Raw genomic sequence first — 23,934 nt, forward strand, 5'->3', positions numbered from 1 at the left:
ATATGTTAGACACTGTGCTAGGCAATTTACTTATATCGAATTCTCATAACAAACCTTTGAGGCAGAATTTTCACAGACATTTTACAAATATGGAAATGGGAGGCTTGGGGAAGTTGGGAGACTTATCCAAGTTCACAGAGTTAGTTAGTTAGTTGCAGAGGTGGCATTTAAACCCTGGACCTTCTGGACCTGACTCTAGACTATTAATGAACACTGCCTCATCAAAAGGGTGTGTGTGGGGTGGGGAGTTCATACCTAGCTTACAGTGTTGCTGTAAAGACTGAATGAGTTGGGGCACCTGGGTGTCTCAGTCGGTGAAACCTCCAACTCTTGATCTCGACTCAGGTCATGATCCCACAGTTCACAGTTCGTGGCATGATCCCATGGTTTGTGGGATTGAGCAATGTGTTGGGCTCTGCACTGACAGAACAGAGCCTGCTTGGAATTCTCTCTAAATAAATAAATAAATAAATAAATAAATAAATAAAAAGACTGAATGAGTTAATACAAGTAAAGGGCAGTGTCTAGCACTTAGTAAACAGTCAACAAACATTGGTTATTGTTACAGGAAATCAGAGGATGGAGAAAGGATATCCAGCTGGGAATGGATCAGGAAAGGCTTTCCAGAGGAGGTGACATTGAGGAAAAGGTTGAATGTTAATGAAGAGTGATGGAATAGGGAGAGGTGGGAAAGCTCAGGTTTATGGGGCCATGAGTAGATAGGAGATAAGGGGTGGCATGGGAGCTATTGGGAGATAAACCTCCAAAGAGAGGCAGGGGTCAAAATGCGGAGGGCCTCAAATGCCTAATTTAAAACCCTGGAGTTAACCACTGGGCAATGGGAGCCATTAAAAGTTTTTGAGGAAGAGAAAGATAAAGCGTTCTTCAGCAGCAATGGAGCTGGAAACTTTGCAGTTTTATCCTTGAATGTTACCCACTGCAGAAACCAGCAAACTGAGGAGTAATGTTTTCGACTGAAGGAAAGGAAAAGGGGAGAGAAGGAGGGAGGTTGAAAAACGAGAGTGGAGTGAATTAACTAGAGGGCTATAGAAATGAAAAGTGCTCCTGGTGGGAAGTGGTGGAAAGGAGGTCTTCCCTGATTCCTCATTCCGGAGACAGCCCAGGGACTGAACTCGAACCATAACCTACCTTTTCCTAATTTTACGACTTCCCCATTTTAAGTTTCCACCTCCGTGGAGGGCTCCATTTAACTTCTAGACTGTGCTTTTGGCCAGTGAGGAGTAAGCGTAGGGCATTAGGACCCAGCGATTGTTGTAGTGAGAGAGGTTGAATCTCAATCTCTCAATTTTTCTCCCGAGCTCCCTCCTCTTCCTTTGTCATTCTAGCTGCCTGCTGCCTCCGCAGCATCCCTCTAGCTCTCCTTCCTTCTAGCTCTCCCTGTGCTGTCTGCGCCTTAGACAGGGTGCGCAAAGCCGAAGGATTGGTTGGGACCTGCCTTGGTAACCCCATGGCGTCCCCCAGAACCGTAACTGTCGTGGCCCTCTCAGTGGCCCTGGGACTCTTCTTTGTTTTCATGGGAACTATCAAGTTGACCCCCAGGCTCAGCAAAGATGCCTACAGTGAGATGGTAAGTGAAACAAATGGGTGATGAGGGACGCACCCCCGAGGGATTGCGAGTACCTCTCCCCTTCTTTTCTTCCCCGTCCGTGGTCCCACCCCCTTCACCCCTACCCCCACCCGAACCATCCCTTCTCCCCAACAACTTTGCAGCTCTGAAGGAGCATCTGGGCAAGAGCGATGTGGGCTATGCCAGGAGCAACTGTTTTGGAGCTACTGAACACCAGTTGGGGGAGGGGTTGCCCAGCGAGTACACCTCCACCTCCAAATAAACCAGAAGGCTGAGACCTGCGTAGCACCTGTCTTTGGCAGGAACCCTTCCCTCCTTCTAGCACACCCAAAGTGTGGGCAACCAGTCTGCAAGTCTGATTCCTTCCCCTGGAGCTAGGAGTTTAGCAAGCTGGAGAGTTTATTCATCTTCGGGAAGAACAAAGGGGAAGGAGGGAAACAGCTGGAGGAGAAAGGGCTACTAAAACTGGTGATTTTTTTAGGGGCAGGAAAGGTATTCCTCATTCCAGGAGGAGAACTGATCCCCTAGCCCCCTGGGTGTGTTGTGTCTGTATGCTTGAAACAAAGCAGTCTTGGCCCAAATAAAGGTCACTGAGCACCTGCTTCCTCCCTTACACTCAAGGGAGACCTGGATGTTGTGTTGTGTTGTGTTGTGTTGTGTTGTATTGTGTTTGTGGGCTAATCTGCAAAATCTGCAAAGTCTGCCTCTTCGCTCCTGCGAAATAATCCATAATCCCCATCTTGCCCTGTGGATGCTCAGGGCCAGGTCCTCTGCAGGTTTTCCCTTCTGCAGAGTTGGAATAACCAAAGGTGACTGGTCAAAACATTTCCTCTGCAACCTGGGGGCTGGGCTGCTCTCCCTAGTTGGACGTGAAGAGGACTTGTTCCTATGCTGTAGAGTGCTAGGGGATGGCAGGGGATGTTTCCAGCACTTTCTGTCTCTCGCCTCTCCCCGTCACTTTGCCTCTTCATTTACCTGCCCCAGCTGAAGAGAACCTGTTTCTCACTGCCTTTGCCAGACTGCCAGTAATGGGAGGGAACCCATTACTGAGCTCTCAAGGTCAAGAAGGAAAGGAGCTTAGGGGAGGAACAGGAAGGGAGAGAGAAAAGAGGCAAGAGGGACTCCCCATTAGGACTGAGGCAAGGAGGAATAGCCCCACACGTTGACAGGAATAAATAGCTCTCCTGGAGCCCACTGCGGAGCCTTCGAGGGCTCCTCAATGGGAGCTGCAAATGGATGGAGACTGGCAAATTGTAGATGCTCAGAAAATGTTTGCAGGCAGCTCTGGCTTCTGTGTCAGGGTTTAAGCTGGTGCTTTCCATGTCTCTCTCATCACAGGATCACCCTGAGGTGGGGGAGGGTGGCTGGGACTCAAGGGTCTAGGTCTAGCCCCAGTGGCAAATCCTAATATATTTCTTCTTCTCCCCTCCCCTCCTCCCATCACGCTTGACCAGATGGAATTGAAATCAGGTCAAAATGAGTATCCAAGGCAGCCTGCACTGGGGAGGGGCAGGGAGGTGGGGTAGCAGAAGCCACCAAAGGCAGAGGGACAGGGTGGGAGGGACATGCCACTATATTTTTGTCTTGGTGGTAGTAGTTTGGTGTTAGATTATAAATACGTGAATATGCTCTTGCTTTTCTTTACTTTTAGTATGTGCAGATATTTCTATGTTTGTGTGTGCACCTTAGGTATTTTTGAGCTTTCCCTTTCCTCAGGACATAGTACGCTTCTTCAGTATACTCCCTGTCCCCCAGGCCCTCCTCAGCTGTTTTAGAGCCCCCTCCCCCAAGCTGCACCCTAAGTACAATGTTAGGCTCTGCAGGCAATCCAACTAAGATGGAGTCACCCAGGAAGCTTTCTGCCAGCTTGGCAGGAGTTCCTGAGGAGGACCAGCCACCAATGGGTTTATAGTAGGTTTCTTCCTAGGGGGTCAAGCTGTTTATTGCAGTCTAATGAAAGTCAGAAGAAACCAATATCAAATTTTCATATCATATAAAGGAACATGTTTAAATAGGTGTAAGCTAATACAGCAGGACAGAAACATTGTGTGTGTTGTGTGTGTGTGTGTGTGTACACACAATTCTGTGATTATGTGTTTAGGGGCATCTGGAGGGAATGGAAGAACTGTATCTAGCTGGGAGGTAGACCTCACAGTAATGTGAAGCTTGAGGAGGATTTTCAGATTGCCTTTTCCAAGGTCCCCTCCTGCATTGAACATTGGGCCCCAGGCTGGAGATGGGCACAGGGCCCACTGCACCAGTCCTGGGCTGGCCTAGCTTTATTCTTGAATCCATAGGAAACGGGAAAAATTCAATTCTAGTACAAAGAAGGGGCTCAGTTTATATTTGTTGAATGGATGAGCAAATGAATGAATTATTGGAGCATTCTCTTGGCTGGTCACCACCCTTCAGATTTCTCTGGTTGGATCTTGATTATGTAGTACAGGAGCCATTTCTTGCTCTTATAAGGGCATATGGCCCCTCAGGACCCCAACTCTAGATCAGCTGTGATGATTATTTGGAATTTTCTGTTTTCCATGTAGGAGTGATTCCTCTGCATTGATAGTCATGCATTGCCTGCAGTGGCTTTTCTTACAAGATCTCAAAGTGTGGTAGTTTAAAGATTATTTGTTCTTTAAAACATATCAGTGAGGTAAATTCATTTAATTAGTTATTCTTATTTTACTGATGGATTAAACTGATCCAATATCATAGGGTAAACTGTTGTGGGAGCAGAGATTAGAAACCAAGTCCATGACTCAGTACTCTCAGTAGAGGAGTCATTAATGATCACAACTGCCTTTTTGGATGTCAGAACTTACAACTGATTCTTGAAAATACCTGGCACATTCTTGCTTCTTTTTTGTAACAGTACAATTGCACCAATCCATACTTTTACTTTGAAACCAATTTTTCAAATTTAGAATTTTGGTTTTTTTCTTTTCTGCCACTATTTTTCCCCTGTTCTAAAACCATTAGTGTTATGCCTATGTGTTGTCCCCTCCATGGAGAATCGTTGCTAAGAACCAAATGGACACATGACTATGAACTTCTTTCCTGTATACTGCAGAAGCCAGGAAAAGTTAATGGATGGAGCATAGGCTTTTGGTCAGATAGCTTTGGGCTTGAGTCCTGACATTCTTGGTGTCTCAGTTTCCTCATTTCCTCAACTTTACCTCAGAAATTTGTTGCAAATATTAATCGAGATTATATATGGAAGCATCTGGTATAGTGTTTACATATAGTGAGTGTTTAAGAAATGCTCTGGGTGAAGTAATGATGATCATGGATTCTACATTATGCAGTGGCTTCCTGACTAATTTGAATGGTCAGTTTAAGGGATTGAAATCAGGCATTTAGAAGAGCAAGATGCTATTTTCATGTGCCCTGGTGAACAGACATTTATGCAATTAGCTAATATTGAAAACTCCACACTTGCTGCTGCGTAATGCACAGTGGATTCCATGCAGAACTTCCAGATGTCTCTCTGAATTGCCCATTTGGTGTGTGTCGCCCCATACCTCCTCCAAATTTAGCAAGTATCATTATAGAGTACTCTAAAGCCCACGTGAATTCAATATGACTGATCACTCCCTTGACTAAATACCTTCATTAATTCACTTGAAATTAGGAGACAACGCTTACAAATGTTGCTAAGCAGCTTCCTGTGCAGTGATGGGGAACAAACAAATGGTTGACTTGCTCTAAATTTGGTATTCAGCTCTTTGTAGCAGTGGTTCCATTCTGTAGTCAAAAGGGGCCCCATGTAGAATGGTAAGAAAATGCCAAATTCCTGTCACAATGAAGCCAAGGGATTGTGGCCCTAAGGAAAACAGGGCAAGTCTCTGCTTCTTTACATCCCCTCATAGGGAAGGTTTGTTGATTTGATTGATTTGCTTATCTTATAGTCAAATGCCCTCATGTTTGGGCAGTTTATTTAATGCCCTTAGGTAATCTTTTATGCTTCCAATCACCGCCATTAACTGCTTTCCAGCTAGGTAATAAGACAGTAATTCACTGATGCCTAGACTGCTCTCTGAGGTGGTACAGTACCTTTATTCTGTCAGAGAGGAAACTGACCCTGAGATGTGAAGTGACTTTACTTAGTTCATACAACTAGCCATCCCACGCTAAACTACATTGGAGTTTATGCCAAGGAACTTGTAGCCCCTCAATGGCCAACAGCTGTGCTTGTTTCAGAGCTACCTTTCTTTAACAGTTGAAGTCAGATTCTTCTGCCCTAAAATGCAGTTTGGTTAGCAGGACCAGGTTTCCCAGCTTCCTCTTTAGGTACGTACTATATAACAGTGGGGAAGAGAATTGCTTAAAATGTGTTTATCATTCACATGGATAGTTGACAATTAAACACGTGATGGCTTTTTATTGCCCTTAGGAAATAATAATTCACATATGGCACTTTTTCCCTACAGAGATGCAGGAAAATCATACTTGAGTCAGTATATTCTGCAGCGGTTATGGTCTAAGACAGCCTTTACTGTCTAAGATAGCAACCAGGCTGAGAATTTTAGCCAAAATATATTTTTGTCAGTGCCCTCTTTGGCTTTCATATAGTTTTTTTCTCTGTAAATTTTAGTGAAGAATAGCATTCTGAAACGTGTACCTAACATAAATGAACTGCTCAAAGAATTTTCAGAATACTCCTGTGCAACCAGCACCCATATCAACAAACAGACTGTTACCAGCTCCCCAGAAACCCCCCTTGGGGCTCCTTTCAGCTACTACCTCCCCAAGAGTAATTATTTTCCTGAATTCTAAAAATGTAAGTTAGTTTTACCTGTTTTTGAACTTTATATAAATGGAGGTACACAGTAGATTAGCCATTTTTTTTTCTTTTACCTAACTGGCATAAATATACTGAAGTGGACCAAACCACTTGGCCTCTGCATTTTGTCCTGTTAGCTGACTTGGAACAGTTATTAATTGCACTTGAAGATGAATGTAATTAGACAGTTTTTAAAAAATGTTTATTTATTTATTTTGAGAGTGAGAGAGAGAGAGAGCAGGGGAGGGACAGAGAGGAAGGGAGAGAGAGAATCCCAAGCAGGCTCTGCATTGTCAGTGCAGAGCCTGACGTGGGGCTCGATCTCACAAATCGTGAGATCATGACCCAATCTGAAATCAAGAGTCAGACACTTAACTGACTGAACCACTCTGGTGCTTCGTAATTAGGCAGTTTTGAGCTGTTCAAATTTAATATCATTAACATGAGATCATGGACCCTGGTGTGTTGTGAATAGTAAATGACAAAAAGAAAAAAAAGTATGACTAAAGAAAGGCTCCATATGTTTTTGACTCATGTCTGAATCATATTTTCTCATACAATAAAAATAGACCTGTTTGATTCATTGTTATTACCATTAAAATAATCACTGTGGCTTACAAACACATGGTCTTCTCATTGTGTGGTTCATTAATTATGAAATGTGTGTTTGTGGCCCTTGGTTGATGCCATGATGCTGTGATTCTTTATTAAATCTCCAAACTGCACATTTAATTTATAAAAGGGGAAACCCAGATAATAAAATACTTAATAATTTTCTCCAAGCAACTTAGGGGCAAAACTAAAATTGAAATTTAGCTTATCTTAAGAATCTCAGCCCAAGGATATTGCTGTATGCTTCCCATTGAAGGGATTTGAAACATTTGACTAAACACTCCTCTTTTCTTGCTTCCTTGCCCTATAAGGAAACTATGGTTACAGGGTCTAGGTCGTTGCAATGGAAAGGAAACAGATCTAACAAAGTGATCTGTGAGAGCCTTTTGGGAGAGTGACTAGGTCAACTCTCTTTATTCTTACTATTAAAACAATTAAAGTCTTTAGAGATCTAGTTACTATAATAGACTCAAGACATGCGACCCTTCTATTGTTAGAACTGAAGTGGCCCAGACCAAACATTGATGGGGCTAACAATGGTAGGATTCTTTTGATGTCTCCATCCTACTCCACAGGAGAAAGAATAAAGGGCTTCCTATAATTTCAAGACCCCACCCAAGCTGAGTCCCATCTCTAACAAATTAAACACTCCCTGTCTAGAGTCCTGGAGAATAGGTGCTATCTGTACCTACTCAACTTTGAACTAAAGATTTGATGAAATGACTTATGGTCAATGCAGTTTCCTCTGTAGGAAAGAAGGGAAATAAAGAGGCAATAGCCTCATAAAAGAGCCACAGCTGTTGTTTAAGAAGTTAGATAAACAACTGAAAAAGTAATAAGGAGTTACAGCAAATGTAAAGAAAAAAAAAGGTCACTATGGGTGCCTGGGTGACTGCGGCTCAGGTCATGATCTCATGGTTCGTGAGTTCCAGCCCCGTGTCAGGCTCTGTGCTGAAAGCTCAGAGCCTGGAGCCTGCTTCAGATTCTGTGGCTCCCTCTCTCCCTGCCCCTCCCCCACTTGTGCTCTGTCTCCATCTCTCAGAAATAAATAAATATTAAAAAGAAAAAAGAAAATAAAGGTCGCTGAAGTCTTAGGAACTTTATTTAAAGACCTGGAATTTGGCCGAATGCTACAGATTCCACTCTGGTATAGTTAAGAATCTATTATTGAATGATGGGTGGTTAGTCTTAGCCAAAACAGGACCATTTCCAGAAGCCACTCAGCCAGCATCTGAAAGTCTTGGCTCTGAACTTGACTGTAAGAAATTCTTCTTATCTCCTGCATTCATCTTGTCAGAAGCTTACATTTAGGATTAGGAACTGCCTTTTGGGAAGCTTTGTGTTGTTAATTAGAAATGGTCCTTACTTAAAAGTGTTAAGGAAGCCTCTTGGGTTTAGGTTTCTTTCCTTAATGTTGCCCTGCTATTGTCACCAGAGTGCAGAGTGGAAAGAGTTGGCAGGTGGCATCTAGTTTAACAGCAAGAGGAAACAGGCATACTTTTCCCCACTACCAGGTGCCCTAACCCTCATCTATGCTCTGCTCCATTTGGGCTCAGTTCAGCCCAGGGTTTCCACTGCTTACTGGTGAACCTCTCCCCTAATTTCTGTCAAAATCCCTGATTAACCGAAAATGGGATGAGGGAGGAAGAATGTCTAACTTGCTGTGTTTCTTTATGTGCTCAGGGACAGGGTGAGGTGGAATGTTAAACACAGGATCTGACAGGGCCAGGATTAGGAAGAGGTAAGTGAAGCAGAGCTGTGCAAGTGCTGACTTGGATCTTGCCTTTACTTAAAGTTTTGATATTTTGTTCTTTACAGATATTATCTACCTTAATCAAGAAGTGTTTTTGGTGCCCTCTTAAATTTTGCATTCCAGGCAAATAGCCTTGCTCATTTCACTTTAATCTTAACCCTGGCCAGGAAAATGAGGCTCAGAGAGGTAAAATAATTTGCCTATGGACACCCAAGTAGAAAGCGACAGAGATGGGATTTAAAGGCAAGTCTGTTTGAATCAAAACCCATGGGGTATTTTCCACTGAACCATTGGTCTTTTAACAGTCCTCATAGAGGATTATCTTGTGCCACTCATGATAATTAATCCATGAAATAAGGTGTATTCACTTATCCAGAAGTGAGAGAAATGACTTAACATTTGTTCCAAACCTAGATTGTGTGAACATATTCTAAGTGCCAGATGCTTCTAAGAGGTCAAGTTGGCTTTCTTCCTGATTCTTATAATCCTTGCCTTGCATATGGAACTTTTGATTATTCTCTTCTTGAAAACCTTGGGCCCCATGACCTTGTCTTTTGGCTTTCCCCATACTTTTCTGACTACACTCTCTTCTGTCTACTTTGTGGATTCTCTTCCTTTTTCCATTTCTTAAACATCTGTCACACAATTTTCCCTACTGAATACATTCTACCTGGGATACTGATGACTATCCATTCTGTATCTTTATCCCAGATCTCTCATACTGAGCTGCCTACAAGACATCCCCACTTAGATGTCTTAGAGATACTTCAACTAAAAAAAACCCCAAATCGAGTCCCTTATTCCTTCCTACCCCTTGCCCCACCCCCAACTTGTTCTTCCAGATGCATCCCCAAACTTGGAGAATGGTAACACTCTTCTATGCAGGTACCCAATCCAGAGAACAGAGAATCTTTCTTGATGTATCCCTCTCCCTCAGTGTCCACATCCAATATGACACCAAATTCTGTTGATTTTGCATTAAAAGTATCCTTGACTGTCCCTTCCCTCTCTCCTTACTGTCATTACCCTACTCTTATTTGGTTTCCTTGCTTCCAAGCATACCTCTCCCAATCCATCCTCCACATTACTTCCAAAGGGACCTTTCTCAAAAGCAAATTATGTTACTCCTCCTGGCTTATAGGATAAAGTCCACCTCTCCAACACAACATATATAGTTCTCCATGATCTCACGGTGACACACATATAGACATATATAAAAGGATATATATAGTTTTCATGATCCATTATTCATATCTATCTCCCCTGTCTCATGTCTTACTCTGACCTCTCCCTCCTCCAACCTATACTCAACTGGGGCAGTGTTTGAAACACACACATCAGTTTTGTGCTTCAGGGCCTTTGCTCGTCCATTTTCCTGTGCCCCAATGAGCTTCCCTTGTTGATATTGCAAACACCTGCTCTTCCTTTAATATTCCACTCTAGCTTTTCTCAGTTTCCATCTAGGGAGACTTCACCACTCTGGCTTGCCTCTACTCTATCCACTATATGATTTTATTCAGCACCCATTACACTTTATTGCACTTCTGTATTTACATTACTTTTCATCATATAAACTCAAGCTTCAGGAAGGCAGGGCCTTTGAATGATTGACATCTGTATCCAAAGTACCTAGTACAGCGCCTAGCACAAGGAGGCACTAATAAATATTGAATGAATTAATGGATACTTACTAAAAACAAAGCAGTGGGCCCACCTAGTAAGACATTTGATGAAATCTCATTGATTTACTAAAAAATGAGGATCAGGCCAATCTGAATACAGTGAAAAATATGATTATCTATTACTCTAAGGTCAATATAATCTTACTGCTTTGTAATGTATCCAATGACTCCCTTCTCTGTTCTATGATGTCTCACTTTGGGCTATAATTAGACCTTGTACAGGCTTCTATCATGTGCTGTTAACCACACTGCTCTTTACTGGTGTTTTATGTATCTATTTCCTGCCACTAGACCAAGAGCTTCTTGACCCTGTCTTATTTACCTCCTTATCTCCATTGCATAATCCATGGTAGGTGTTTAATAAATATTTGTTGAATTAAAATTAATGAACTTGCACCAGGCTAATCAAAGTAGTGTCTTGTAAAGGCCTAAGGATTTATCTCAATGGCCATGAGAATGATTTTTATCTTACTATATTTTAAAGATATATAAGGGTCTAGTATTTGCATACATTTGTATTTTTCTATTCACATAGCACTCACTTTTTAATTTTTACAGATTACACAGATATAAACTCTAGCTCAGTTTTTGTCTGACTTATCAGATTCCAAATTAGGGAAGTCTAAATTAGTGAAGCTTTACCATAATGTGCCTTGCCTTGTTTCATTTTGGTTGGTATTCATATTCAACTGGGTTTGGATGAGGCAAGCGCTAGAAAATGTAGATATGGCTAATCCATACCAGATTTTATGGGCCCAATAAAATTTCTTTTATTTATTTTTTAAATGTTTATTTATTTATTTATTTATTTATTTATTTATTTATTTAGAGAGCACAATCAGGAGGGGCAGAGGGAAAGGGAAAGAGAGAATCCCAAGCAGGCTCCATGCTGTCAGCACAGAGCCCGATGAGGGGCTTGTTCTCAAGAACCAAGAGATCGTGAACTGAGCTGGAATCAAGAGTTGGATGCTTAATTGGCTGAGCCACCTGGGCACCCCTAAGTTTTTTTAAATGCTTTTAGTGTTGTTTATGATTTATAATCAGAAAATAATTTCTAACAATAAAGCCAAATTCTCTTTTGTGCTGTTACTAAGGTTCAGATCACAGGGTCCTCAGAAGATTGCTTGCTTTTTTCTCATCTTAATTACAAGATTTTACTTAGGGGCCACAGTAAAAAAAAAATTGGGACCTAGTGGGGACATAGAAAGGGAATGGTGGGGAAGTAGGACCTTGCTTGTGTTTTCTTCATTCTAATGTTAAAATCATGGTTAATGTGGCATTCCTTATGGTATTTCACTCTAGAAACGTGCTTACAAGAGCTATGTCCGAGCCCTCCCTCTGCTGAAGAAAATGGGGATCAATTCCATTCTCCTCCGCAAAAGCATTGGTGCTCTTGAGGTGGCCTGTGGCATTGTCATGACCCTTGTGCCTGGGCGTCCCAAAGATGTGGCCAACTTCTTCCTACTCTTGCTCGTGTTGGCTGTGCTCTTCTTCCATCAGCTAGTTGGTGATCCTCTCAAACGCTACGCCCATGCTCTGGTGTTTGGAATCCTGCTCACCTGCCGCCTGTTGATTGCTCGCAAGCCAGAAGACCGGTCTTCTGAGAAGAAGCCCTCACCACCACCAGGGCAAGCAGGGAATTCCGGGAATGCAGAGGAGCAGTCCTCCTTATATGAGAAGGCCCCTCAGGGCAAAATGAAGTTATCATAGGAAAGCAAAAGTGCAAAAAGTGGACCTTCCAGGCAGTTGCCTCCATCACACCCAGGAAGATGTCAGTGTGTGTTTTTCATTTGATTTATTTATCTTGAGGGAAAGGAAAAAATATAATCTGCAAGTTAATGGCCCTATTGGCTTGTGTACACCTATACCCTAAAATGACCTCCCCACATAGACATAGTGCACCACCTTTAATCACTCCGGGGAAATTCTCACATCTTGCTGCATGCACATGTATATGGCTAACTATTGAAGTGTATTTGTGAGATGGACTCCAGCAAGCATGTGACTGTAAGACTATATGTGGGAAAATGTATTTACTGTGTGTGTGTGTGTGTGTGTGTGTGTGTGTGCGTGCGCGTGCATGCAGGTGCGAGGAGAAGGCTCTGATCTTAAACTAATCCTGCACAGGTATCCTTCCCTTTATAGACTGATTCTAGTAAGGGCAGAATAAAATAAACCTCCTATAAAGAGAATCCTACTTACTTCTGGTATAAATCAAGTGATATGTTTCTGTGGCATGAGGGAATTTCTCTCAATAGATTAAGCTGAGAACCAATTTATCACTTTAGGAAAAAGTTCTTTCAATTTGAGACACTGAGTTATACTGATCAGCCTCCACTGTAACAGTTGTTGAAATTTTAAATACTCTATATTCAGTTTAATTAAAAGAAGGGATATATGCAGTCCATACATAATCTAATTCTTCAAGTTATAAAATTGGAAGTTTCACCTTTCCTTTGCCCCAATCCAACCTACTAAGCTCCTTTACTCACAGTTTGAAACTGACACAGTAACTTGTCACCAGACCTCTTTTTTGGATTTTCTTAAGCCAAAAGCTGTCTCACTTCCTACTATTCTCAGCAGCTAACCAGGATTTGGCAGCTGCTCCACTGTTGCAGTTGAGGGAGCAGGGATTAGTCCTGTTAGAATTCTGTGAATCTCAAACTCTAGCTGTTCTCTTAGATCATCTGAAACTTGACAGAGGAGCTGTAACCAGTGTTTCCCTGCCAGACTCACTACTCCTATTGAATCTTCACTGAACTTTGCAAGTGTAAGCAGATATCCAAGTTACTCCCATGGTTGTCTCCTCTACACCTCTTTATCAATTCTGGTGGGTGGAATTTATCTGGGGGAAGGACATTTGATATGGGTTAGTTGGATTGAGCAGTATGAAACATTGCTTTCTTCATTCCATACTGCTGTTTCTCCTTGTTAGATGTACTTTGATGGTTTTAATATTATTGTGCCAGGGATGGGGAGAGGGGTGGGGGTGTTGTGTGTGTGGGGAGTACAAATTATTGTATTTTCTTCAGTGTCATTGTTCTTGTTAATTGATACCTCTGTCTTATTTCTCTCATTCTTTCAAAATAAAAATTTTTGAAATTTGGAGGAAACTGCCTGGACAAATAATGAAAATCTGGGAAGAAAGGGTCATATCAAGCGATTCAGGCTCTTTTATTTCTGATTCTGGATAAGGGAGAAGAAAGAGAAGAAGTATAATCACTTAATATACTAACGAGGTTATCAACTTTCCAATCTCATTTTAAGTTTCCCCACAATTTTGTGATGTCAGCATATAAAACAGAAAGCCATAGAATTAGGATCAATACAATTTTCAGGTTTTTGGAGTTCTGTTTCACTAGATGATGCCAAGGGAAGGTGGAAGAGTGATTTCAGAGAAAATTGCAGGTATATTAAATAAAGGTGAACCAGTGTTCTCTCACTGTGTGTGTCCACAAAGTGGCACAAATTCCAATGCCACAGACCTGTAATATTAGTAAAGTTATTTCACCACTCAGAGCCCCAGTTTCACCATCTACAAAAGGGAAGGGGATTGAAGGTTTAAAATCCCTTCCAATTCACATTTGGGTCTATGAAATCATTAAAAGTATGAAAAATGACTCTTGAGAAATTTTCAGTTTTACTAGATAGGAGCAGCTGTCATAGCAAATATCAAACATTCAATTCTTACGCATGATTAAACAACAGTTCATGAAAGTACTCCGAAAATCATGAGATGCAGTCAATAGTAATTTCTGTGTCATCTTTCCAAAATATATCAACTTAATCTTTGATTCGTCATTTCTTCCTAAGATTTCAGTTTTCTCTTACAGTTTTGCCTACAGTTTATGGGTATGCTTTGGCCTCAAAAAAAAAAAAATCAGTAAGAGCCACTCAGTTTACCTTTCCTCTCTAATTCCTACTCTAGTTAAGAGATTAAACTAGGGACCAAACTCAGGTCTCAGACTAAGCCCATGTTGCTGTTTTAGCCAGTTTCTTTAAAACTCACTGATTCCCCAAAGTTAGAAATCTTTACGTGTTGCCTGGCGGGTTACGTGCAAGGTGCCACACCTACTTTAGGACACAGGTTTCTAGCAAACCCTGGAAGATATGGCTGCCCAACCTCGGTATAAAGAGGGCAGATCCAGCTGTCCTTTCTTCCCACCCCCTTGCTTCACCTGGGAAAAGCGACAGCTTCATAACCTAAGTCTCTTGTACAGCAAGGGAGAAGCAGCCTTATATTGCTAAGTTTGCAGTTTCATGTTTTTCTACAAAGTCCCGACATTGGGGTCAATCTGGGCAAAATGATCACTATAACTGAATTGCTCTTGTTAAATTCAGGAATCGAGACACTAATTGTCGGGTTTCAAGCAAAATAACAAAAGCAAACATTATTAAGACAGTGGGAGCGCTAGCCATCACCTAGCTCTGGCAGCAACGGCCAATCAGCTAGCTCTGGCAGCAACGGCCCACACGCCCCCCCTGCCCGGGGCGTGGGGGAGGGGGGAGCGGCCCTCCGGAATTGGGTCTGCGTCAGCCCGCTCACGGCCTCGCGTCCTTGAGTTGAAACGCAACCAATCAGGCTTCAGCAAAGCGCGCCTCTCTGCCTGGCCGCGGACAGGGTCTCTGCAGAAGCGCATGCGCGGGGCGGGGCCCATTTATTTGAATCTAGGAGGCGGTGTTTGAATTCTGGAGGCTTTGAAGAAGGAGCGTGTTAGGTGAGGTACTTTTTCTTTTTCTTTTTCTTTTCCTTTTTTTTTTTTTTTTTTTTTTTAAGGAGAGACAGAACGTGAGTAGGGGAGAGGCAGAGAGTGGGAGGCATCAAATTGGAAGCAGGCTCCAGGCTCTGAGCTGTCAGCACAGAGCCCGACACGGGGCTCGAACAGGTGAGGTACTTTTAAAGGCTGCGCGGAATGGGGGCCCTCAGAGCGGAGGGAATCTCCTGATTTCTGAGCAGGACTCTCCTACAAGGTGTGGCTGGGGTCGGATTTTTCCCCAGCCCAGGTATCTGTCTAGTGGGTGAGTCGCCATGGCCAAGTTCGCTCTTTGCTGGGGCAGGCTGTGAAGGGCCGGGTTCATGGGAAGCGATGATAGGACGGTTCAACTGGATGGGTTCAGAAGCTGCTATCCCTCGCTTCTTTTCTAGTACCCTAGGAAACTACTCAGAACCTAGAACTTCCCATTGGCTTAGATATACGTATTGCTCTCCTGCTCCGGCCTCGTATGTTGTAGGGAGGTGGGATTGAGTAACTGTCTTTCCGACCATTTCCTTAGTTTTTCCTATTTGAGGCCAAAACTTAAAAGGCATTCTGGGTTCCTCTCTTAGCCTTTCTTTCCCTACATCCAGTTCTTTTATCACAGCCTTGCCCAGTCCATCTCCAAAACATATCAGTCATTTTCTACCTCTTCCACCGCTGTTTTAGGCCTAGTTCAGACTACAGTTATATGTCTTCTGGACTTCTGCAAGACTTTTAAAAATTGGTCTGTTTTCACTCCTTGATCCCCTAACATTCTTTTCTCCACACTGCAGCTGAAACGGTCTTACAACAAATCAGATGGTATCACTCCCCTCTTTCACACTCCTCCCCACGCTACCCCCATAAGTTTCATTAGGGTAGAGACCTTGACTGTTTTGTTATCTTATCCCTGGTAACTAGAACTGTGCTTTGCATGTAGTTGATCAACAATTGTTTATGGAATAAATGAGTTCACGGGGAATAATTCTGTTGTGAGAATCCTTAGTTTGGTCACCAGTTAGACTTTTGAACTGTGCAGTTTTAATTTAGCACTCACAAAGTGGCGAGCATAAAAGATTAAAAGCAAAATCAAGGAGGGTGGAGAAATATAGGAGTGAGTGGAGAAAGTGAGATTGAATGTATGAGATGGAATAGTTTTGGACTTATTGTGTGATAGAGCCATTTTAAGAGAGCTTGCTATGTTGCTTGTACTCTTTTTTTCCACAATAAGTCAAGTTCAACTTGTAAATGTTACCTTGGAGAGTTGTTTCTCCCTATTCCTATTTCGGTCAAGGGCTTTCTGTGCAAGTTAACCTATAGACTTTGTTGCCAGGATTGTTGTCAGGTATTTTGTGTGTATGCTGCTTGTGTGATAGTTATTGTGTACTGAATGTTTGGGAATACCAGGCAGATATGGTTCCTGTCTTTGTGGAGTAAAAAGGGATGCTTTGCCTGTTTAATGGTAACTTCACACTTGTTTCTGTATAGAACATGTGCAATAATGTCACCTCAAAAGAGAGTTAAGGACTCTAAGGCACAAAAGAGGACTTCACAAGATAGTGATAGTTATAAGACTAATCTCTTGGCCTTGAAAGAAGAGGACCTAAATGACTCAAAGTGCAGCTTAAAACATGGACAAAACGATCCAGTGAAAGATTATGGACATGCTGATGATGAAGCAGAAGATGCTCTGAAAAGAGCAGTGAGATACTTTGAGAAAGGTAAGACAGATAATTTTTCTTATCAAAGTTCTATTTCTGTAAAAAAATATCCTACACCTTTTACTTATGGATTTTAATTTTTTAAATATTTTTTTAACTTTATTTATTTTGAGAGAGAGAGAGAAAGCATGAGCAGGGGAGGGGCAGAGAGAGAGGGGGGAGAGAGAGAGAGTCCCAAGCAGGCCCAGCACCATCAGCACAGAGCCCATTGTGAGGCTGAAACTCATGAACTGGGAGATCACGACCTGAGCCAAAACCAAGAGTGGGATGCTCAACCCATGAGCCACCCAGGTGCTCCCTTATGGGTTTTTAAAGGAAAGCATATTTTTGTTCATTCATGCTTTTTTTTATTTAATAGGCATTTATTGAGCAGTTACTAATGTCAGTATGTTGGGTACTAGGGATACAACAACAAAACAAACTCTTGGCAGTGTGGTTTCCAAACTGCTGCACATTGGGATTACCTGAGAATCTTTAAAAAAACATTGATGCCTGGCATCCAGTCTTAGACATTTTGATTTTATTGATGTGGAATGCAGTCTGGGCATCAGGATTTTTAAAAGTCTCCTTAGGTGATTCCAATTTGCAGCAGAGTTTGGGAACTACTGCTCTAGTATTGGATCAGCTTATAGTCTAAGTTCAGTGCTTTTAGTTACTTTAGATCAGAGATGCCAGAGCATGATTCAGTTTTCCTCACTGAAGGTGCTATTGCTCCATTGCTGTTAAATATTGTAGAATTTTAAAGGCTTTGAAACATTTTGGGGAAGACATTTTTAACATAAAGCTATTTCTTTATAGTATCCCAAGTTGCAACTGTTGAGGTTGAAGACTGAAAGAATTTTAAAGGTCCCACTATTTAATATTGTTCCTTTTTCCAGGTCCTGTTGAAACTTCACGGAGTAGAGATAAAACCTTGGAAAAACACTTGAAAACTGTGGAAAATGTGGCTTGGAAGAGTGGGTTAGCTCCAGAAGGAATTGACATTCTACTAAATGTGGCACTTAGTGGCAAATTTGGTATGTCAAGGGGATACATTTGTCATCAGTTTGCAGTTAGTTTTGCCTTCCAGACTTTGAATTAGATTGTTTATTGGTATCAGCTGTAGTTCCTTATTTGTACTATTCTCTTCATAAAGCCAATCTGGTAAGATTATAAAATGGACCTTTCTTGTGTTCAAGCTACCTTATGAACCAAAAGTTTCAGTGTGCATATGTTGAGAATGGTTAGTTATCACATGACTTTACAAATAGAATGTATAGACTCTTATCTCCAAATATATGGGAGTCATTTTTAGTATTTCTCTTAAGAAGCATAGATAATACTTTAAATAATGCTGCTAGAAGGCAGCTTAAGAGATCACTTGATCTGTTTCATTGCTTTTAGGTTTACTTGCTTATGACAAGTCCCTGTTGATACTGGTTCCTTTATAGTGTCTATGATCTAACAGTCAATATGCTTTTGTTTTTGTGGAAATTATTTCTTTCCTCTTCTAAGTGCATTTTGAATGGAGGGGGAGAGGTTCTTAGAAAGAAATAACACCTGACCCGTATTCTTTTTTACTTGACAAGAACCTTTTAACCTACTCTCATCCAAATTCAGACTCGGAAGGTATTTAAGGCCTTGAACATCCTCATTTTAAAGGTGAGGAAACTGAGACTCAGAGTGGTTAAAGAGACTTGCTTAATGTCAGAGTTAGAACTGGGGAGCTTCGATCTTCTAACTCCCCTTCTAGTGTTTATACTGTACCACACTGCTAATTGGGCTTTCTACTTTTTTTTTTTTTTGAACTGTTAAGACATCTGTCAAAACTGGTTGCTTTATATGTTATTTCCTGGCCCTTGCATACTGGGTTCCTTTGTGTATACCCTAGCATCATGTTTTCAGGGGTGTATGTTTTAAAGCAACAACACATTACTAGCTGAAACCAAAATATGACTCCCAGGTATTTTAGTTCTCTACCTTTACTTGATTAATTCTCTGTGTTTTCCCACAAAGTTAAATTTGACCTGATAAAATTGGCTCTTCTTTTAAGCGGTTTCAGATTTTTTGGTTCTTTTATTTTTTAACGTTTTATTTATTTTTGAGACACAGAGACAGAATGAGAGTGGGGGAGGGGCAGAGAGAGAGGGAGACACAGAACTCAAAGTAGGCTCCAGGCTCTGAGCTGTCAGAACAGAGCCCAACTTGGGGCTCGAACTCATGAACTGCGAGATCATGACCTGAGCTGAAGTTGGATGTTTCATCGACTGAGCCACCCAGGTGCCCCTAAATTTTTTGGTTCTAATATCTTTCCAGGAATCCATGTTTAATTTTTTAAATGTTTTATTTTTGAGAGACAGAGTGAGCACAAGTGGGGGAGGGGCAGAGAGAGAGGGAGACACAGAATCTGAAGTAGGCTCCAGACTCTGAGTTGTCAGCACAGAGTCTGACGCAGGGCTCGAACTTATGAACCAGGAGATCATGACTTGAGCCAAAGTTGGACACTTAACCGATTGGGCCACCCAGACGCCCCTCCAGGAATCCATGTTTAACTAATCAGTGTCTATTGTCAATTCTATTTCTTCTCCCCTTAAAACATGTATGGAATATACAAGTATTTTCTATTTTGGAATTTCTCTTTTTTTGATATCTTAGAAAGTAATGGTTAGAAGGTTTCCATGATGTTTGTCAGGTCTTGTGGCAAATGCATGCCTCAGCCTTGGAAACTAGTATATGGCAATTTTAAAAATAATCTCTTTCTTTCTATTCTAACTTCATTTTTCTGTTAAGCTGGAATTGGAGATGTCATATGTGGCCTCCTTAATTGTTTTTCTCCTTTTTGTTATTTCTGTGATACCCTCCATCACTACTATATCTTTACATATAGCTCTTTTGCTAAGTTGAAATGCATATTCAGGGGCTACAAATGCATATTCAGGTGTGCTACAAATTTCATAGTTAAGTACAAAAGGACTTTGGGGTGCAGTCAGTTAAGCTTCTGACTCTGAATTTTGGCTCAGGTCATGACCTCATGGTTCATGAGATTGAGCCTGTGTTGGGCTCTGTGCTGATAGTGTAGAGCCTCCTTGGGATTCCGTCTCTCCCTCTCTGCCTCTCCCCTGTTTGCGCTCGCTCTCTCTCTCTCTCTCTCTCTCTCAAAGTTAATAAAGTTTTGAAAAAAGGACTTCAGACACTTTAGAAATTAAAAAGTTGCTGGGAAGTAAGTATTAAGTCTATTGAATTCACCCTTTGAATTTGGTACATGTGTGAAGTGTTGGTGGTCAGACTGTTTTAAACTTTAGAAGAGTTGGGGATGGGAGTAAGGGAGAAAAGAGAAATGAAAACAAGGAACCATAGTGGAATAGAGAGATTTTTATTCTTGTGATTCATCACCTGCCATCACTGCTTCCTTCCTTCTCCACAGAATGATGGAGTAGAAATTGAGGTATATGTAGAATGAATAAATTTAGAGACTAATGTATAGCATGATGATTATAGTTAATATTGTTTTTAATGTTTATTTATTTTTGAGAGAGAGAGAGAGAAACAGAGTGTGAGTGGGGGAGAGACTGAGAGAGAGACACACAGAATCTGAAGCAGGCTCTAGGCTCTGAGCTGTCATCACAGAGCCCGATGTAGGGCTTGAACTCGCAAACAGTGAGATCAGGACCTGAGCCAAAGTCAGATGCTCAACTGACTGAACCACCCAGGTGCCCCAATAGTTAATAATATTGTATTGAATACGAGAAATTTGGTCAGAGAGTAGATTTCAGGTGCTCTCACCACACACACACAAATGTTAACAATGTGAGGAGATAATTGTAAATTATCTTGGCTGTAGTAATCATTTCACTATGTATATGCGTATGATATCATCATGCTATACATCTTAAATATATGTAATTTTTATTTAAAAAATAAATAGAGGTCTTCACCCTCAGGGAAAAAAAAAGATGTGTGTAAGATATTTCTGAGGATGTTACCTATGGGCCAAGTTAAGATCAGTGTTATTTCCATAAATGGATGTGATCATCATCCTAGAATACATCTAAAACAAACTGTATAAGATAATTTCTAAGAATGCTAATTGCAGAAGTGAGAACTGTGTTATTATAGTGAATGGATGTGATCAGCACACTGTAATGCATGTGAAACAGTGGTTAAAGACATGGATCCAAGATGCTTTTGAAAATTCTATTTGCATGAGAAGTTGAGAATAGTTGTTTTTTCAGTGACTGGTGTGATTACCACATTATAATGCAAATGAAACAATGTTTACGTACCAAAAAAATTGATGAGATATGCATTTAATTCTTTAAACCTTCATAAGCAGAAATTGATATAGGGTGTATACAAAGCTATTTGCAGCATCACTTCTATTACCAGATGGGAGAATACCATGGAAGCCAGAGAGTATGATGGAAAGATTGGACCAGTATAGAATGATATTACTGCCAGCTAATTCCAAGAATAGCTGTTTCATTCTGCTGTCCTCCCCACTTTTTGGGAGGGATGGAGAATACAAATATATTTATTCTTAAATGAAGCAGCTCATGCAAGATGTCTGTCTGTAGCTTTAAATAAGAATCTATTGTGCCATTAAAAAATAATAACTAAATAAAAAATAATCTTTGAAATTTATAAGGCTTTTTTGAAGTATAATTCACATTCCATAGAATTCACTCTTCAAGTATGCAGTTCAGGATTTTTTTTTAGCATATTCACAGAGTTGTACAGTCATCACCACTCTCTAATTCCCACACATTTTCATCACCCCAAAGAGAAACCCTGTACTCATCCTCCCTTTTTAAATAGAAATATAGAGTCAAAGAATTTGCTTTATAGTTTATATTAGAAGTTAAAGGTACATTTTTTTTGAAACTATGTTTTGAAATGATAATAAGAGATCTATCAAATATTACTCACTGTTGTTTATTGCCTCCAGTATACAGTGAGATTTTTTTGGACTAAGTGAATAATAGTAAAGTAATAAACAAGATTCTAAAATGTAGTTTAATTTGCAGTTTTGTCTGCTTTCCAGGAAATGTTGTAAACACTCGGATATTGAAGTGCATGATTCCAACAACTCTAATATCAGAAGATTCTGTGGTTAAGGCGGTTTCCTGGCTTTGTGTTGGCAAGTGTTCTGGTAGCACCAAGGTAATCTTTTTAAACACTTTGATGATAAGTCCTTCAGAACCACTTAAGGGCTGGCAAGGAAGAGCCACTTATGGAGTAATGGCAGTGGCTTTTTGTGGAAAGCCTGTGGTTTTGGAACAATATAACTTGATGCAGGGACTCTGCTCAAGCAGAAATTTTTTACTGAGATATAAAATCTATTATCCTACTTTGTGCTAGAGGCTTCTAAAATAGCCCTGAGTGGGCAATTAAGCTCTCTCCTGTGCCAGTTACATTTCTCTAAAGATAAGCATTTTGTCTCTTGGTAGGTACTTTTTTATCGTTGGCTGGTTGCTATGTTTGACTTCATTGATCACAAGGAGCAAATTAACTTACTCTATGGCTTCTTTTTTGCCTCATTGGAAGATGATGCACTGGTAAGTAAAAATTGGACAACATTATGCATCAATCAAATGGTATGCTCTTGTATATTGACACATGATGTGTGCGTCAAAGTGCCACACAATGAGTTTTTCCTTATTTTTATTTATTTTTAAATGTTAATTTATTTATTGAGAGAGTGAGGCAGAGCACGCATGCGCATGAGCTGGGGAAGGGAAGAGAGAGAGAAATCCCAAGCAGGCTCTGCGCTGTCAGACACAGGGCTCAAACTCATGAACCCATGAGATCATGACCTGAGCCAAAACTGAGAGTTGGATGCTCAACCGGCTGAGCCACCCCAGTGCCCTGTTTTTCCTTATTTTAAATATTTTTTAAGTTTTTTAAGTTTGTTTGTTTGTTTGTTTGTTTGTTTATTGAGAGAGAGAGAGAGAAAGAGAGAGAGAACGCGAGCAGGGAAGGGCAGAGAGATAGAGGGACAGAGGATCCAAAGCCGGGTCTATGCCAACAGCAGATAGCCAGCAGAGAGCTTGATGCGGGGCTTGAACTCATGAACCGTGAGATCATGACCTGAGCTGAAGTTGGAGGCTTAACCGACTGAGGCACTTAGTTGCCCCTGTTTTTCCTTATTTTAAAATAGTCAGCAGCACCTGGGTCGCTCAGTTGGTTAGGCCTCTGACTTTGGCTCAGGTCATGATTTCATGGTTCATGAGTTTTAGCCCCATGTTGGACTCTGTGCTGACAGCTCAGAGCCAGAGCCTACTTTGGACTCTGTGTCTCCCTCTCTCTCTGCCCCTCCCCAGCTCATGCTCTGTCTCTGTCTCTTTCTCTCTCTCTCTCTTTCTCTCTCAAAAAATAAGTAATAAACATTTTAAAAAAAAGGGGCTCCTGGGTGTCTCAGTTGGTTGAGTGTTCCCCTTGGCTCAGGTCATGATCTCACAACATGTGAGTTAGAGCCCTGCGTCAGGCTCTGGGCTGACAGCTCAGAGCCTGGAGCCTGCTTAGGATTCTATGTCTCCCTCTCTGCCCCTCCCCTGCTTGTGCTATCTCTCTCAAAAATAAACATCAAAAAAATTAAAAATAAACATTAAAAAAATTAAAAATAAAATGTTAAACATATAGAAAAGTATAAAGCATAACACTCTTGCACCTGTCTTTCATATTAACAAAGTTTTTACCATATTTGCTTTATATTTTCTTTTAAGGAAATAAAATGTTACAGATAGAATCGACTCCACATTGGAGTCTCTGCTAATTTAGGGCAGTGATTGTAATCTTTTCCCTTTAAAACCACTTTAACAGAGTCCTGTGGGTCACTTATTCTACATTTTCTTGTATTACCACTGCAAAAACCTCATCAGAATTAATGAGGAGAGGATTGCTTTTGATGAGATGCTAGTGGACTGATTTTGATGAAATAGCATAATTATTCCCCTTGAAAACATTAGTAACTCTAAGAAATCAATCTGCTGTCCACCTGGAAGACTTTCAAGGGCCATCAATAGTTCGTAGACCATGTGAATCATTCATTTAACCAAATTCCTCTTGGCTTTGGAAAGGAAA

The 23,934-nt window shown here is 41.1% G+C and overlaps 2 protein-coding genes across 6 annotated transcripts in view; both read left to right on the forward strand.

Annotated features, from left to right (window-relative positions):
• The first annotated feature begins 1,351 nt into the window (after positions 1-1,351).
• On the forward strand, positions 1,352-13,524 carry TMEM35A (transmembrane protein 35A). The gene is made up of 2 exons (XM_047843992.1): positions 1,352-1,588; positions 11,721-13,524. The coding sequence occupies exons 1-2, from the start codon at positions 1,469-1,471 to the stop codon at positions 12,126-12,128; spliced, it is 528 nt and encodes a 175-aa protein (XP_047699948.1). The 5' UTR covers positions 1,352-1,468; the 3' UTR covers positions 12,129-13,524.
• A 1,569-nt stretch (positions 13,525-15,093) lies between these two features.
• CENPI (centromere protein I) overlaps positions 15,094-23,934 on the forward strand; it is a 78,452-nt gene continuing 69,611 nt past the window's right edge. For 4 of the 5 annotated variants that reach the window (XM_047844707.1, XM_047844709.1, XM_047844710.1 and 1 more), the window contains exons 1-5: positions 15,250-15,304; positions 16,643-16,875; positions 17,754-17,891; positions 21,896-22,014; positions 22,302-22,409. In XM_047844707.1, the coding sequence (XP_047700663.1) occupies positions 16,656-16,875; positions 17,754-17,891; positions 21,896-22,014; positions 22,302-22,409 (585 nt within the window). In that variant the 5' untranslated portion in view covers positions 15,250-15,304; positions 16,643-16,655. Of the gene's footprint in view, positions 15,137-15,249; positions 15,305-16,642; positions 16,876-17,753; positions 17,892-21,895; positions 22,015-22,301; positions 22,410-23,934 lie in introns of those variants that run through there. The other variant, XM_047844708.1, reaches the window with a different exon arrangement.

This window comes from Prionailurus viverrinus, chromosome X (genome assembly GCF_022837055.1).
Source record: "Prionailurus viverrinus isolate Anna chromosome X, UM_Priviv_1.0, whole genome shotgun sequence".
Classification (NCBI taxonomy): Eukaryota; Metazoa; Chordata; class Mammalia; order Carnivora; family Felidae; genus Prionailurus; species Prionailurus viverrinus.